General features: G+C 44.2%; 1 protein-coding gene across 8 annotated transcripts in view; it reads right to left on the reverse strand.

Moving 5' to 3' along the window:
* Positions 1 to 13,328, reverse strand: part of CIT (citron rho-interacting serine/threonine kinase) — a 170,887-nt gene that overhangs the window by 67,971 nt on the left and 89,588 nt on the right. For all 8 annotated transcript variants that reach the window (XM_034672359.1, XM_034672358.1, XM_019800123.2 and 5 more), the window contains 6 exons: positions 13,034 to 13,174; positions 11,089 to 11,214; positions 7,657 to 7,752; positions 3,401 to 3,517; positions 2,324 to 2,433; positions 1,112 to 1,286 (listed from right to left, as the gene is read on the reverse strand). In XM_034672359.1, coding sequence (XP_034528250.1) covers positions 1,112 to 1,286; positions 2,324 to 2,433; positions 3,401 to 3,517; positions 7,657 to 7,752; positions 11,089 to 11,214; positions 13,034 to 13,174 — 765 coding nt within the window. The remainder of the gene's footprint in view (positions 1 to 1,111; positions 1,287 to 2,323; positions 2,434 to 3,400; positions 3,518 to 7,656; positions 7,753 to 11,088; positions 11,215 to 13,033; positions 13,175 to 13,328) is intronic.

The raw sequence follows: 13,328 nt of genomic DNA on the forward strand, positions 1-13,328 counted from the left end.
TCAAAATGCAGATCCCTGTCCCCACTTCCCCCCACATCCTATTTCATTCAAAAACGCTAAGAGAGAAAGAGGCCCAGGAATCTGCATTTCAACAGACACATCGGATGATCCTAACGGAAGGGTCTACAACTGGACCACCCCTGAAAAACATGAGACAACGCATATTTTTTTTTTCTGTCCTATGGAGGACTTCACACTCCAGCACAAGAACCACGGGTATCCCCAAGTTTAGTCCTCAGACCTCTGTCTGCTTCACAGTCTTTTCCTTTAAGAGAGACCATGTGCTCTTTGAAGAGTTCCATCACAAATACCTGAGCACCTACCCACTAGGCTCTGGACACGTCATCTTCTCGTCCAGCCAGGAGGTCACGCTCCTGGCGACCACTCTCCTTAACTCCTTTGTCCAGACAACTAACCCTGCCCACTAGGCGACAGGCCCCAGGATCAGGGACAGGGTCTGTCTTATGGCCACTGCAGAGCCAGGCTACTGGCCGGCACACAGCAGGCATTTAACAAGTATACAGTGCATGAGGACACAGGCCATCACAGCCTCAGTCAACCTCAATGTGTCTGCGACCAAATGTGCTGCATTCTCCTCCCCAAAACTTGACTACCCTTCCCAGCTTCCTTATGTCTCTGAAGAGAACCACGTTTCATTAAAATTGAGATTTGTCTTTTCCTCTTCCACTGACACTAGGAGACCGCTACCACTCCCAACAGGCCACACGATGGACCGGGCACTAAACCCCAAGTGTGGACTCAGGCATGTGACCCTCGCTAAATCAGGATAAGAGAGAAATCACTCTGCCTCCCAGTTTGACAAAGGCACCAACATTCATAATCCTTGCGACCCTAGGAGGGAGATCCCTCGTCATGGCCATTTGGCCAATGAGGAAATGGAAGCCCAGAGAGAGGGTAGGCTGCCCAAGGTCAGGGAACTCGCAAGAAATGGAAGTGGAATCCTATCCCAGGTCAGGGCGGCCAGGTCTGCACTCTTTGCCGCCATGCATAGCGCCTCTTAGGTATATGCTGACCGATGCTTCACACCTGGCTGGTTTCGGGGGCCCCAACCCCCAGTGAATCCTCCTGGAAGAGGGCTTCTCACGCTCACCTCCCTCAACCTTGTCTCTAGCTCCAGCAGCCGATTCTTGTCACTGTGGTCTTGGTGGCTGATTTTCTCCAGCTGCTCCTCCAGTTTTCGGTTCTGGGCCTCTAGCTTCCCTGCCTGTGTCTCCAGGTAGAACTTCTGTTGCCTGAGTTCTGAAATCATCTCTTCCTGGGCCTTCCTGGTGGGGGTGGTGGGAGGAGCCAAGCAAAATCACAGTCTCGTTAGAGGTGAGCATGTTCCCTCAGCAGGCCAGAAAGAAACAGAGTAAGAGATGCATCTTTGTAAGTGGGCACAGTCATTCCCAGGTTGGCTCTGTCCTGACCCAGCCCCGTGAGTCTGATCCCGGCATGGGGACCTGGGACCCATTTAGTCCTCACTGTTCAGAAGCCCTTGTCTATGGGATTGAGGAAGGTCAGGGGGAACGCAAGAGACACTAACATTTCCCTCCTAAGGTAGACCTTTTTTTGAGTCTGTCCAGGGGCAGAAAGGGGCCTCTGCAGAGTACAAGAGTATCCCAACCACTCACGGAGGCGGGCCCTGGGGAAGAAAGGGCAGTGAGGGGAAGGAATCCTATTCCTTCCACTCCTCCATAGACCTCACTCGCCTCCCCACCAGACTGTTCACAAGTATCAGAAACTAGAACAACTCAAAGACCAAAACGTGGCCCACTGAGATGGTTTAAGTGAAAATGGGAATGTTTTAGAAGATCTCTGAGGAGAGGTACCTAAGGTGGGGGGGGGTGGAATTCCAGAGATGATAACTCTTTGGGGGAGATGATTAAGATCCGAGTGCTCCTAGAACACGGGGAGTCTTTGCAAACCTTATGCCCCTGGGCCTAACTTAACAAGAGCAGGACGGATGGCCCCACCAGGCACACACAAGATCACCTCTGGCTAATCACAGGAGGCAAGTCTGGGGAACAAGGCCCGCAGCTCTCCAAAAGCTAACTATAAATAGCCCTCATTAAAGAGAGCAAAGCACTCTGTCATCTGATGGCAATTTGAAGCATTTAAGAAAACCCATCTCCAAAGAAAGGGCATGGCAGAATGAGACCACTTAAGAGAGGGCAAAATTACACAGGTGGAACAGGGTCTGGAACAAACTACGTAAGTAATTAAATGTGCTCTGGCTTCATCAGACAGAAAAATGAAGTTTCTGCCCCAGGAGAGAAGACCAATGTGTAATCATGCACGCAGGCGGAATGTGAATACTTACATGTTCCTCTGGGTAAAAAGACTGCTGTTTGCTGCAAGTTTGTTGGCTTCTGAGAGTTCCACGATCCTCTGTTCCAGGGACCTGATCTTGGAATCCATGGCATTGATCATCTGAAACACAGGGGGGCCTTTGAAACCTCACACACAGACAGTTCTACCAACGAGAGTAACATGCACCAGGGGGCCAGGGTCAAAGGCTCCCCTTGAAATGCAGGCTATCTGACCAGAGGTAACAGGCGAGTCAACTGCTCTGTAGCCTGAGGGTCACATGTCTTACTGCCCAGACAATGGCACTCAGTTGTTTTCTCAGAGATTACACGTCCCCCCACTACCTAAGCAGCCTGCGTTAAAACCACATGGAAGGACCAACTTAGGAACCCAACATTCTGTGAGTAAGCAGACCTCGTTAAATCCCCATGTCCTCTGCATGTGGCCTGGGCCTCCCGGAACCTCTAACTTGAATCTGCAAACTCTAGTTTCTTATCACCAATGGGGCTGTCATTTCACTACCATCCCAAATTCTCTACATCAAAGTTTTCCCAACCTAATAAATCATAAGAATCGGGGAGGAGGGGGAGAGGGAAGGTGCTGATTAAAAATACAACTTCCCAGGACCCTCCCTTAGAGATTTTGAGGTGCAGAGTCCCTGTGGGGTCTGAGACCATGAGGAGATGAACAAGCATCACAGGTGAACCTTATGAGCAGAAAGTTTCCGAAACCTGTGCCTACATGGGTTAGAAAGGCCAAGCAGTGAGTGCAGAGAAAGGAAGCCCATAAGGAAGACGTAGGGCCACTGGCCCTCTTGTCAGGTGGCATTGTGAAGGGCAATGTTGATGGCAGACCAGCATGAGTCCTTAAAGAAGAGCATGAAAGGCAAAACTGGCCACCCTGAGCCACCACCCCCGCTGCTTTTAGGAGATAAAGGAGTTGCAGAGAGCTTGCTGTAGGCAACGAACTCCACAGGATTAAACAGGAAGAATAATTCATCAGCTGGAATGGACTCTCCTTGGATGTGTAATTCCGGACACGTTTCACAAACCCTCCTTGGAAAACTGGCTTTGTGATTCCTTATACCTACCGCCTTCTGCTCGCTGAGAATTTTGCCCTTCTCGTGGGCCTCCTCTTCGTGTCTCTGCATCAGATTCTCCAGAGTCTCTTTATCGGCCAGGTCTTTCTTTATCTGGTTGTCCAACACCTACAAGAAACAAAAGAAGTTAGCATTCTGAGTAGCAAAGCTGAGCAGGGAAGATTAACTGGGGGGCTCTTGGGAAAAGTGGGAGAAGCAGTGAAGAGGCCAAGAAAACTCTGGGGCAAAGAGAGGGACTGGGAGTCTGCTTATGAGCCAGAATGAGGGTAGGAAGTCAAGCATGACCATCAAATAAGTAACCAGCAGACTTGAACTAAGAACTTACTTTAAAATCAGCAACCAAAAAGCCTCGAGAGGTATATATCCTCAGTGGAGGAGGACTCCAAAATGCGAGAAAAAGGATCTGTCCCAGATCTTACAATGTGCAGATGTTACCTGGGGACAACCTTATCATAGTCAATGCACCAGTTTTCAGAACACTGTTCGCTCTTTATCTGTACAGAATTAATCTAGGTATCTCCAAGGCTGTATATGGAGGGACAGAAAGCTGAAGACCGAGGATGTCTGTGCGACCAAGGCTGATATTTGAAAACAGCCAGGGACAAGAGGATTCTGCCCACCAATAAAGTAGGTGGAGAGTCAATAGTTTGAAAAGACAACATAAAAGAGAGAGGGGGAAAAAAAGTGCCTCTTTCCTCCTTCGTTCTTTCCTCTGATCTGGCTGGGAAACCAAAAAACAAAAAAAAACAAAACAAAAAAAAGCACTGGAAAGAGAAACCTTTTCCCAGAGGAAGAGAAATCATGTGTTCTCAGTGCTGAGAACACCACAGCAAGCACCTACTGTTCCCAAGGGGAAAAAAATAAAACAGTAATGGTGTCACCATCCACCAGCTTGATCTAATGTTCTGCAAGGCACACACAGGCCTACCAGTTGCCAAAACAACAAGTGAGAAAGAAAGGGGAAAAAAAGGAAGACAACATCATAACTTGCCTGAGCCTTTGACCACAATCCTGTGTTTCTCATCACAGAGAATCCACTCTGCCTTTTCTGAATGACACCAACTGCTTCTGATACTGGGAAGAAGCTGAAAGAATTGGGGTCACAGAGGGGATTGAAATCTGCCTTTCCCACAATGTCTATTGTGAAAGGACCTTCGTGGCTCATGGGGACATGAGCTGCTCCTAAAAGGAGCCAGTCAGCAGGAAGGGGGTTCACATGATAGAGAGAGGAAAGAACAGATTTCAAAGAGGGCTTTAAACTAGAACCAACTGATGAAAAAAATAGATTGAGAGTCTGTGGAGAAGAACAAAAGGTGGAGGACAGGTCAGGGGAGGAGGGGAGCAGCTCAATAGGATAAGTGGCCCATTCTCTAGGATGTTGGGGCGTGATTCTAAAATTATGAACAAGAAAAGGACAGAATCTAGGGTATGACCATGATTATTACTAAAATGGCCTTAGGGAGGCTGGAACAGGAAGCACAAGGCAGGACAAGCTAAAAAGAAATGGTTTCATAAAGATTCCAGTAGGGAAGACAGAAGAAAACAAGTCTTTCCATAACATTCCCTAGGATCTACAGAACAAGTTCTTCCCATCTAGAAGGCTATGGAGACCACACAGTACCTGGACCAGGTATGCTCCTTTTTATGGGGTGCTAAAGCAATGAAGCTCATTTTCAGGGTGACTCATGCTCAAAATAAAACCTCAACTTTGGGCTGTGATGGATACCAATAAGAGGTAGAGAGGAACAGGCCTCTATCAAACACGTACACACCTCGGCTTTGATAGGGTTAAACTGGCAGAAGGATGAACAAGAAGAAGGAAGCATGGGAGGGAAGCAAGGAATTTGAAATGAGAGAACCACTGTAGACATTTATATCAATTTAAAAAGGAACACAGCTTTCAGACAGCAAAGTCAATATACTCACCCAAATTACAGAATGAATTTTATGAATGGCTATTTTCATCGTGCAAAGGTGCCAGTGGACTACTGCACACATTCTCATAATGTTCTGGAAGTTGGTTTATTCCAAAGATAAAAGTTGGGAAGCCAGTAAGAATTCAAATCAAAAGGAGCTGGCATATAAAGTTTAAAATATGCTGAGTAGGGGGTCACACTACAATACTTTGAAGTAACTTCTAGGTTATTTTTCTGTATTTTTTTAAATGAAAAATAGCCAAAAGTAACACCAGGAGTTAAAAAAACAAAACAAAACAAAAAACAACAAAAACGAAGGTACCAGGGTGGTGATGGTGCTGATGATGCTGTGTGGGCACATACATGTTTGGTTCTTCAAAAAAGGAACAGAGAATACCAACAAAATATATAACAGGATCATCACAAAAATTAAAAGCCTCCTTTATTGTCTGATTTGGAAGGGGAAGACATACTATTTAAGATATAATGACCAATGTCTGATTCTCAGGAACACAATAATTGAGTTAAAGCCTTGGTCCAAAATCATAATGAAAATGTGATCTGATTTTAAAAGGAAATAGATAAGCTGGCATTTTTTCTGATCACTGAGTTTATTAATAACTGAATTGAAATAAGTTCAATAATTGAAATAATAACTGAATTTAATATTTTATATATTGGGCTAGATTATTTGGGCCAGCTCTTCTGTGGAAAATGATTTAAAATGCTAGATAAGATATAGAAAACATTTTCCCCAAAATTGGCAATAGAGTAAAAAATTATAGACTAAAATTCTAAGTGAAAGCAGAAACATAGAGAGCTTAGATGGGCACAAAGCTGTTTTTAACTTGAGGTATTTGCTGAACCAAATAAACTTCAACTTTATTTTTAAGAGCTTCAAAATGTAAGAAGACCTCTGTCTTCACCCCTGAATGGCACAGATTTTCATTCAAAGCCTCAAAGAATTCCCATTAACAATTTTCTAAGGAAAATGAGCAGCTGACCAAGCACAAAAGAAGACAGGCACTGTGAAAAATAACAAAGAGAAAACAGAGCAGAAACAGAAAACACAGCAGAAATAAGACAAGCTTAAAAATGAATGCAGGGAATAGAAAATTATTGTCTTAAATAATCTAGTAAACTTGGAAAGAAGCCAAAAAAAAATGTCTAGAAACCAAAAATACAGTAACTGAAATTTAAAACTCACTGGATGGGTTTAACAGCAGATTTGACAAGTAAGAATTAGTAAAGTGGAAAATCAGTCAGAACTTACCCCCAATGTGCACCGAGAGATAAAGAATTGGAAAATATGAAAAAAATTGCATGTGATGCCTACTCAAACTCTCACAGAGGAAGAAGGAAGTAGAAGGGACAATATTTAAGATACAGTGACCAATAATTTTCCAGAATTGATAAAAGATACCGATAAATTTTAAAGTCCTGTATATCTTGAACAAGATAAATAATCAATCTGCATTTAGATACATCACAGTAAATCTTTATAAAATTAAAGACCGAGCAAAATTTTAAAAGCAGCCAAACAAAAAAGAGCAATTACTTCCAAAGAAAGCAATGGTTAGACTGACAGCTAACTTCTCATTAGCAATAATAAAAGTCAAAAGACAATGGAATGACACCTTCAAAGGGTGTCCTAAGAAATAACTGCCAACCCAGAATTCTATCCCCAGGCAGAACACCTTTTAAGAATGAGAGTGAAATAAAGACACTTTCAAACACACAGACCCGGGACCTTGTCACCAGCAGGTCTTCACTAAGGAAGGTCCTCAACGAAAGGAAAAAGTTCAGGTCTGAGATGCAGAAAGGAAATTAAAGCAAAGAATGGTGAGCCTGTGGCTAAATCTAAATTATCATGGACTGAATGACAGTGAGGCAAAAAATATATTAAAGACAGAACTGAGATTAACAATTAAAATATACATATATATATTTTTTTTAATATCCCCCACATGGGTTAACACCCCAAAACCTCCCACCATGGCCTGAGGACAGCATTTACCCCAAACAGGCCTTGGGTCTAGCCAGTAGTAGCCCCAAGTGCTCAGAAAGAGGCAGAAGCTATGTCATGCCAGAGGAAGAATGTGGGGAAGATCAGAAAGTGTGTTTNTAACAATTAAAATATACATATATATATTTTTTTTAATATCCCCCACATGGGTTAACACCCCAAAACCTCCCACCATGGCCTGAGGACAGCATTTACCCCAAACAGGCCTTGGGTCTAGCAAGTAGTAGCCCCAAGTGCTCAGAAAGAGGCAGAAGCTATGTCATGCCAGAGGAAGAATGCGGGGAAGATCAGAAAAGTGTGTTTACTTTAATTTTTTCCTCGTAGTGCTGTTCTTTCTGTTTCAGGTGCACCTCTAGGTGCTGGGCTGAGACCTGGGCCTCACGGTGCTTCTCCTCCAGCTCCTGGACACAAAGGAACAGACGGTTAGGTGTGCAAAAAAAAGACACAGTTCAGGTGTGTTAGACATTCACGGGAAACATGACTTTGGCACTGGCACCACAAGAAACAGGCAGATGTTCCTTCATGACTAGCCCTAAGGCTCTTGGGAAGGAAACCACCACCGATCCTTGGCCCTGGGGTTTCCGGGTCCAAGTATTCACACACATACACACACACAGCTGGTAGGCTGGGCTCAGAACACTGTCAGTGTGACAGGTCAAACAAAGGCAGCTCTTCATCTGTACACAGAGAAAGGACAGTCACAAGGCAACATTTGAAAGTTTAGTGCAGCACAAAGCCCCTGACCACTGTCTTGAGCCTCAGGCCATTTTCACTGTCATAACAGCCTTAAATGAAAAACAGTAATTTTAATTTCTTTTAAATTTCAAGTTATTTTATTATGATAAAAAAATATTTTGTATTTTCCTGATTATCAACACGGTTGCTCACCCTAGCTATGTAAAGAAAAGTCATGTTACAATTCAAACACTCTGAGGTTTGAATGATTTTTGTTTTAATTGACTGGTGTGTGGAGAATGTGAACATCTGGAGAGGTTCATATGATATCATGTTTATAGGCTACAATGTTAATGGGAACAAAGTAGAACATAAAATACACTGATAATAATGACCTAAATATGTATGCATATATATTAAAGATGGGAAGAGAATTTGCAGTGATATAAATAGTTTGGATTTAACATTCCCTTCGTTCTAAGATTTCTGCTTTTGAACAAAATCATTATTCATTTGAAAATTATACTAATTCATTTGCCAGTGTATTATAGACCGATCTTATAAAAGGCAGCATTCAATTCACTGAAACATTCTCTAAATGCAGATCTCTGCATCCACATTAATTCTTATGAATCGGGACCCATTAGTTAATTACTAATATCAAAAGTCATTACCCCAAGTTTTCATCTCTTCACAGTTATGAAATTTTTCCTCGAAGTGGAAGTGATTATGAGAATTCTGAAGAATGAGGAAATTATACAGGATATGTCCGTAAAAGGGGGGGAAAAATAGTTTCAGATTCACATGCACATAAAATGTTACTGATTAAGCTTTTGAAATTCTAAAGCCGACAAGCGTTGACTTTGCTTTGGGGGCCAGTAAAGTGTTCATTTTTAAGACCAGGTGCACAAGCTCTATTGCAGTCTAACAGATGTGATCTAGAAAAGTTGAATGTAAACAGGATTTTAATTAATAAAAACATACTTTAAGGGCTTTATGTGCACTAAAAGTAGGAGTACAATGACTTCTTTCATTAAAGCAAAAGACTTTGCTCTAATGAGAACCCCAATTACCTGTTTTGAAAAGTTCTTATCAGAATAGCAAATATTTTAAAGCAAATGACACTGTGGGATCTGTTTCCAAGCATCATCATCATATGGCAGTAGTAAGGATCCCCTCTGCCCACGTCCTGGGTACTTCACAGTCTAAGCACAGGTTTCTTCAGCAAAAGGCACTTTCCGATAAATAAAGTCACAACCACAAAGGTAGTCGGGCAGGTGGCAAGATACTCTCGAACAAAGAAATCTGTTTAGTTTTTATGTTAGAAATTGCTTGATAATCATCTTGTCTGAGTTTCAATCCTCCTGAGATAGCACAGGAATGGAAAGCAGAGTCTAAAAACAGGTCAAAAACTCGGATCCCTGAACCTGATGACATGAAGACCCATTTTCTGATCTATATATGAATGGGAGTTTACAACACGGAATCCAAGAACGTGGAACTCTCTACTCCTACATTTTAATTGCAAGTGAATCTTTGGAAAAGCAGATATTCTAAATCTGACTTCTTGGTGGTTTGGCATTTTTTGTTGTTGTTGTCATTTTTGTAAAATGTTATCTTTTCTCTATGTATTAGATCAAACTCTTCAGTCCTGTTATGCAAACATTGCTGTTCGCTGCTACATTTCCAGCTCCTAGAACAGTGCTTGGCACATAGTAGAAGCTCATTAAATATTTGTTGAATGAATGAATGAACACATCAGCATTAAACAGAGAAACACTTTGCAACCACAAGAGACTTAACCACTTTGTTTGCACCAAGCAAGGGACAGCGGTGGTGGGATCTCGGTAGGATCTAATTTTACTCACGATAAAATTCACACATTGACAATCGCCAAGAGAAACTTTGATGATGGAACAAGAGAACAGAAAGTGTTGACTAACAGTCACATTCGCCTTTGTGTGCAGACGTATATACGAAGACTGTGTGTTAAAGCAAAACAATTCCACCAATTTCTCTTTCACCTGTTCACTCAAGAGCATCCATATCTTCGTGAATATACGCAAACATAGAAAAGTTTTGAAGGGTTTGGGGGGTTTTTTGTTTTTGGTATTAAGGATAGGCCTATAAATTGGCCATTCTTGAGTTCATATAGTTGCAGGTGACCCACTTCCCAGAACGGACGCAGAGAGACAGAGAGAGAGACGCACTGCCCTGCTCACCGCCTTGCCTCCTTAGGGTGGAAGGGGACGGTCGACCACTCCAAGGTCTTTCCTAGGGACAGGAGGAGGGGGCTATGAATAGATTCCATGTCATCGCTAAGACTCCCAAACATGGCACACATTCCTGGCTTTGGGACTGAGATGCAAGGACATTCCTTTAAAAGTTCACCTGCCTGGGACAAAACCTCACCACATCTGCAAGTAGCACCCAAACCGGCCTTCCTTGATGAAGTTAATTTGGTCACCAGAGCCGAAAACAGAATCATGATGATTTACAAACCTAAAAAAAGACCTTCTACATCTAAGGAAATTAAGGGGGGAAAATAATACTAATAACCAACTGTAGCAGAGAGAGTGAGTGGGTGAACACGGATCTATGACAAATACTACTCTGCGAAAAACAACCCTGCATGACTAATTTCTTTCTTCTCCAAAAGCAAAAATCTGGGTTTTGGTTTTAAAGGTCTAAATCCCCACTGTTTTGCAAATTGCCATTGCAAAGTTAACAGCCATACAAAACTCGCTGATAAAAGTACGTCAATGCTCCTGTAAAAATGTATCGAAAATGACAGAGGATGCACGTTCATGTTTTAAAATGTCAGGCGGTAGCAAACAGAGCGGAAAAATAATATTTACGAATCTGTTACCGGTGCCGAGACGTCCAACATTTGCTTATTCGTGCTATCCTAGCATGGGGCAGACACTGAAGCCACTTCTCTCCATTCACCTACTCGGTGACACCTCCCCTGGGTGACGGCGTTCCGTTCCTCTTTTCACCCCCTTCCCTCTGTGACCTCTAACCTGTTATCTTTTAACTTTTCAGCTTTTGTTCCTGCTCACCAGAATTTTATCAGCCATCTGCTGGATCTGTTGGGATTTTGTCTGGATGTCATCCTTCAGTCTGTTTTCTCTACGCTCCATGGTCTCTAGCCTCTTTACCTTGTTCTCCAGAGAATGGCGGCGTTCCTGTAGATCATGAATCAATCAGAGAGTTTTAATGGAGTAACCGCTATGGGCACAGCGCCTGCACCGAGAGAGAGCGCCCTCGAGAAGCATACGCGCAAGGCAGGAAGAGAAGTCTCGGGCACCCGAAGCAACGGTGAGGTAAAGAAGATTCTAGAATCCAAGTACTTGGTTGTGTTGGGTTACAAGAGTGCATTCATTCATTCAAATATTTACCAAGCACCTACTATCTGCAAAGTATCACACTAGGCATCACGGAAAATACGGAGAGGGAGCCGACAGAATTCCTGCCCTTGGAAAAGATAAGACAAACACAAAGAAACATAATATCGGTTAAGACGGGGAAGGGCCATACAGAAAACTGGTACAGAGTGCAGTGGGAGGTTGCAGGCGGGAGACAGGCCTTTTCACTGAATGAGCTCAGGGGAGAAGTCACAGAGATGTGAGCGTTGGAAGGCGCTGGGATACCCAGGCTGGAGTGGGGAGGGCAGCAGGGGAGGATGGAAGGCCCTTCAGATGAAGGTAAATGCATTAACACAAATAGGGACAGGGCAGGAAGCCAGTGAGGCCCCAGGTGAAGCCTCCGGCAGCTACAGCATAAGATGCTTTAGGGGACAGAGTAGGAGAGAAGGTAAAAAGGAACACTAGTGGGTCGAATGGCTCAGAGTTTCACGTACCAAGCTCAGGGGTGCACGCAGGACACAGGGAAGCTCTGAAAGCTCTGGGATGGGCCAGGGGGTGCTGATGAGCCTTGTGCTGAGGCCTGTGATTCTTACATCAAATGAGCCAGCAGGGAGGAAGGGAAGACGGAAAGTGGAGGGCCAAGAAATGACTAAGCGTGCTCAACTAAGGGGAAGAAGGCCTGGACCGTGAGGAGGCCCACAGAAATGGCAAGCAGGGGTGAACGGGGGAAAGAGTGCAGCTGGATTTATAGGACTTAGTGGTTCACTGAATGGCAGGCAGCCAGGAGGAACAGACAATGTCAAGGTTTCAAGCCTGGGGTGACCCGATGAATGACAGTGGCCCTGACTGGCATGAGGAGATTAAGAAGGGAGCCCCGCTTGTCGGGGAAGATACTGAGGATACTGAGTTCATTCTAGATTTGATGCACCAGCTGGCACTGGGGCAGGGGAAAGCAGAGGGCCCGGCAATGGAGGGGGGAGGGGAGAATGGTTAAATCAACTACGATCTGTTTGTTCTCTGGGACAATTACCAAGGCAGTGGGGCAGGCGGAGGGGAGTAAGGGGGAGGTGTTACTTTTTATTCTCCGTTCTTCAGTACTGTTCAAATTTTTTACAGCGAGAAGACACTCATGTGTTTCCCGTATAACTATATCAAATATTTCAGCAACAACAACAACAACAAAGAATTGGAGGGAGAGAAGAGGCCCAAAATATAGGCCCCGGGGGCAATTGACACACAGGTAACAGCTGAAGCCTTGAAAGGTAACGTTATTAACTCTGTGGGGAAGAGGCAAGAAAAAACAGGGGTACGGAGGGGAAGGAAAAGAGAAACTGAGCGAGAGTGTTACAGTTCGTTTACTGAAACGTCAATCCTTTCAGGTTCGTGAGGCCAGAGGAGAAGGAACAGAAAGGCAACGCTTTTATCAGGACATTTTTCTGCTTGAAGCTGCTGTGACCCGTCTTTCCTTCCCCTTTGGGGAGAACGTTGCCAAGCCTCTCAGGTTGCAAAGGGATTGGCAAAAGGGAAAGTGGTTCTGCAGTGTCTTCTCCTCGGCACTGCCCAAAGCTGGTCAGCTGTTCAAGGACAGCCACGCCAGGACCCAGGCTCAGTCCACCGCGGGCTGAGGACCCCTGCTCACCTCAGCCTCCACCAGCTTCTTTTTTATGCCTTCAGAGGAGTCCTCCCGGTTCTGCAGCTTCTCCAGCTCACGCTCGGCTCGCTCCTTTGCCTGGCGGATATTCTGCAGCAGTTCGGTGGCCTCTGTGCTGGCTTTGACAGCCTACCCGGCAAGAAGAACAGGGGACAGATGGCCAAAGTCATTCACAAAAAAAGACGGTGATGATCTCCTCAGTGGGAAAAGTCAGGCAATACTAAGTATATATATACCAGATCCATTTTCAAAACCCATTAACAATTACTTTATTCTGTATTTC

Source organism: Ailuropoda melanoleuca, chromosome 12 (genome assembly GCF_002007445.2).
Source record: "Ailuropoda melanoleuca isolate Jingjing chromosome 12, ASM200744v2, whole genome shotgun sequence".
Lineage (NCBI taxonomy): Eukaryota > Metazoa > Chordata > Mammalia > Carnivora > Ursidae > Ailuropoda > Ailuropoda melanoleuca.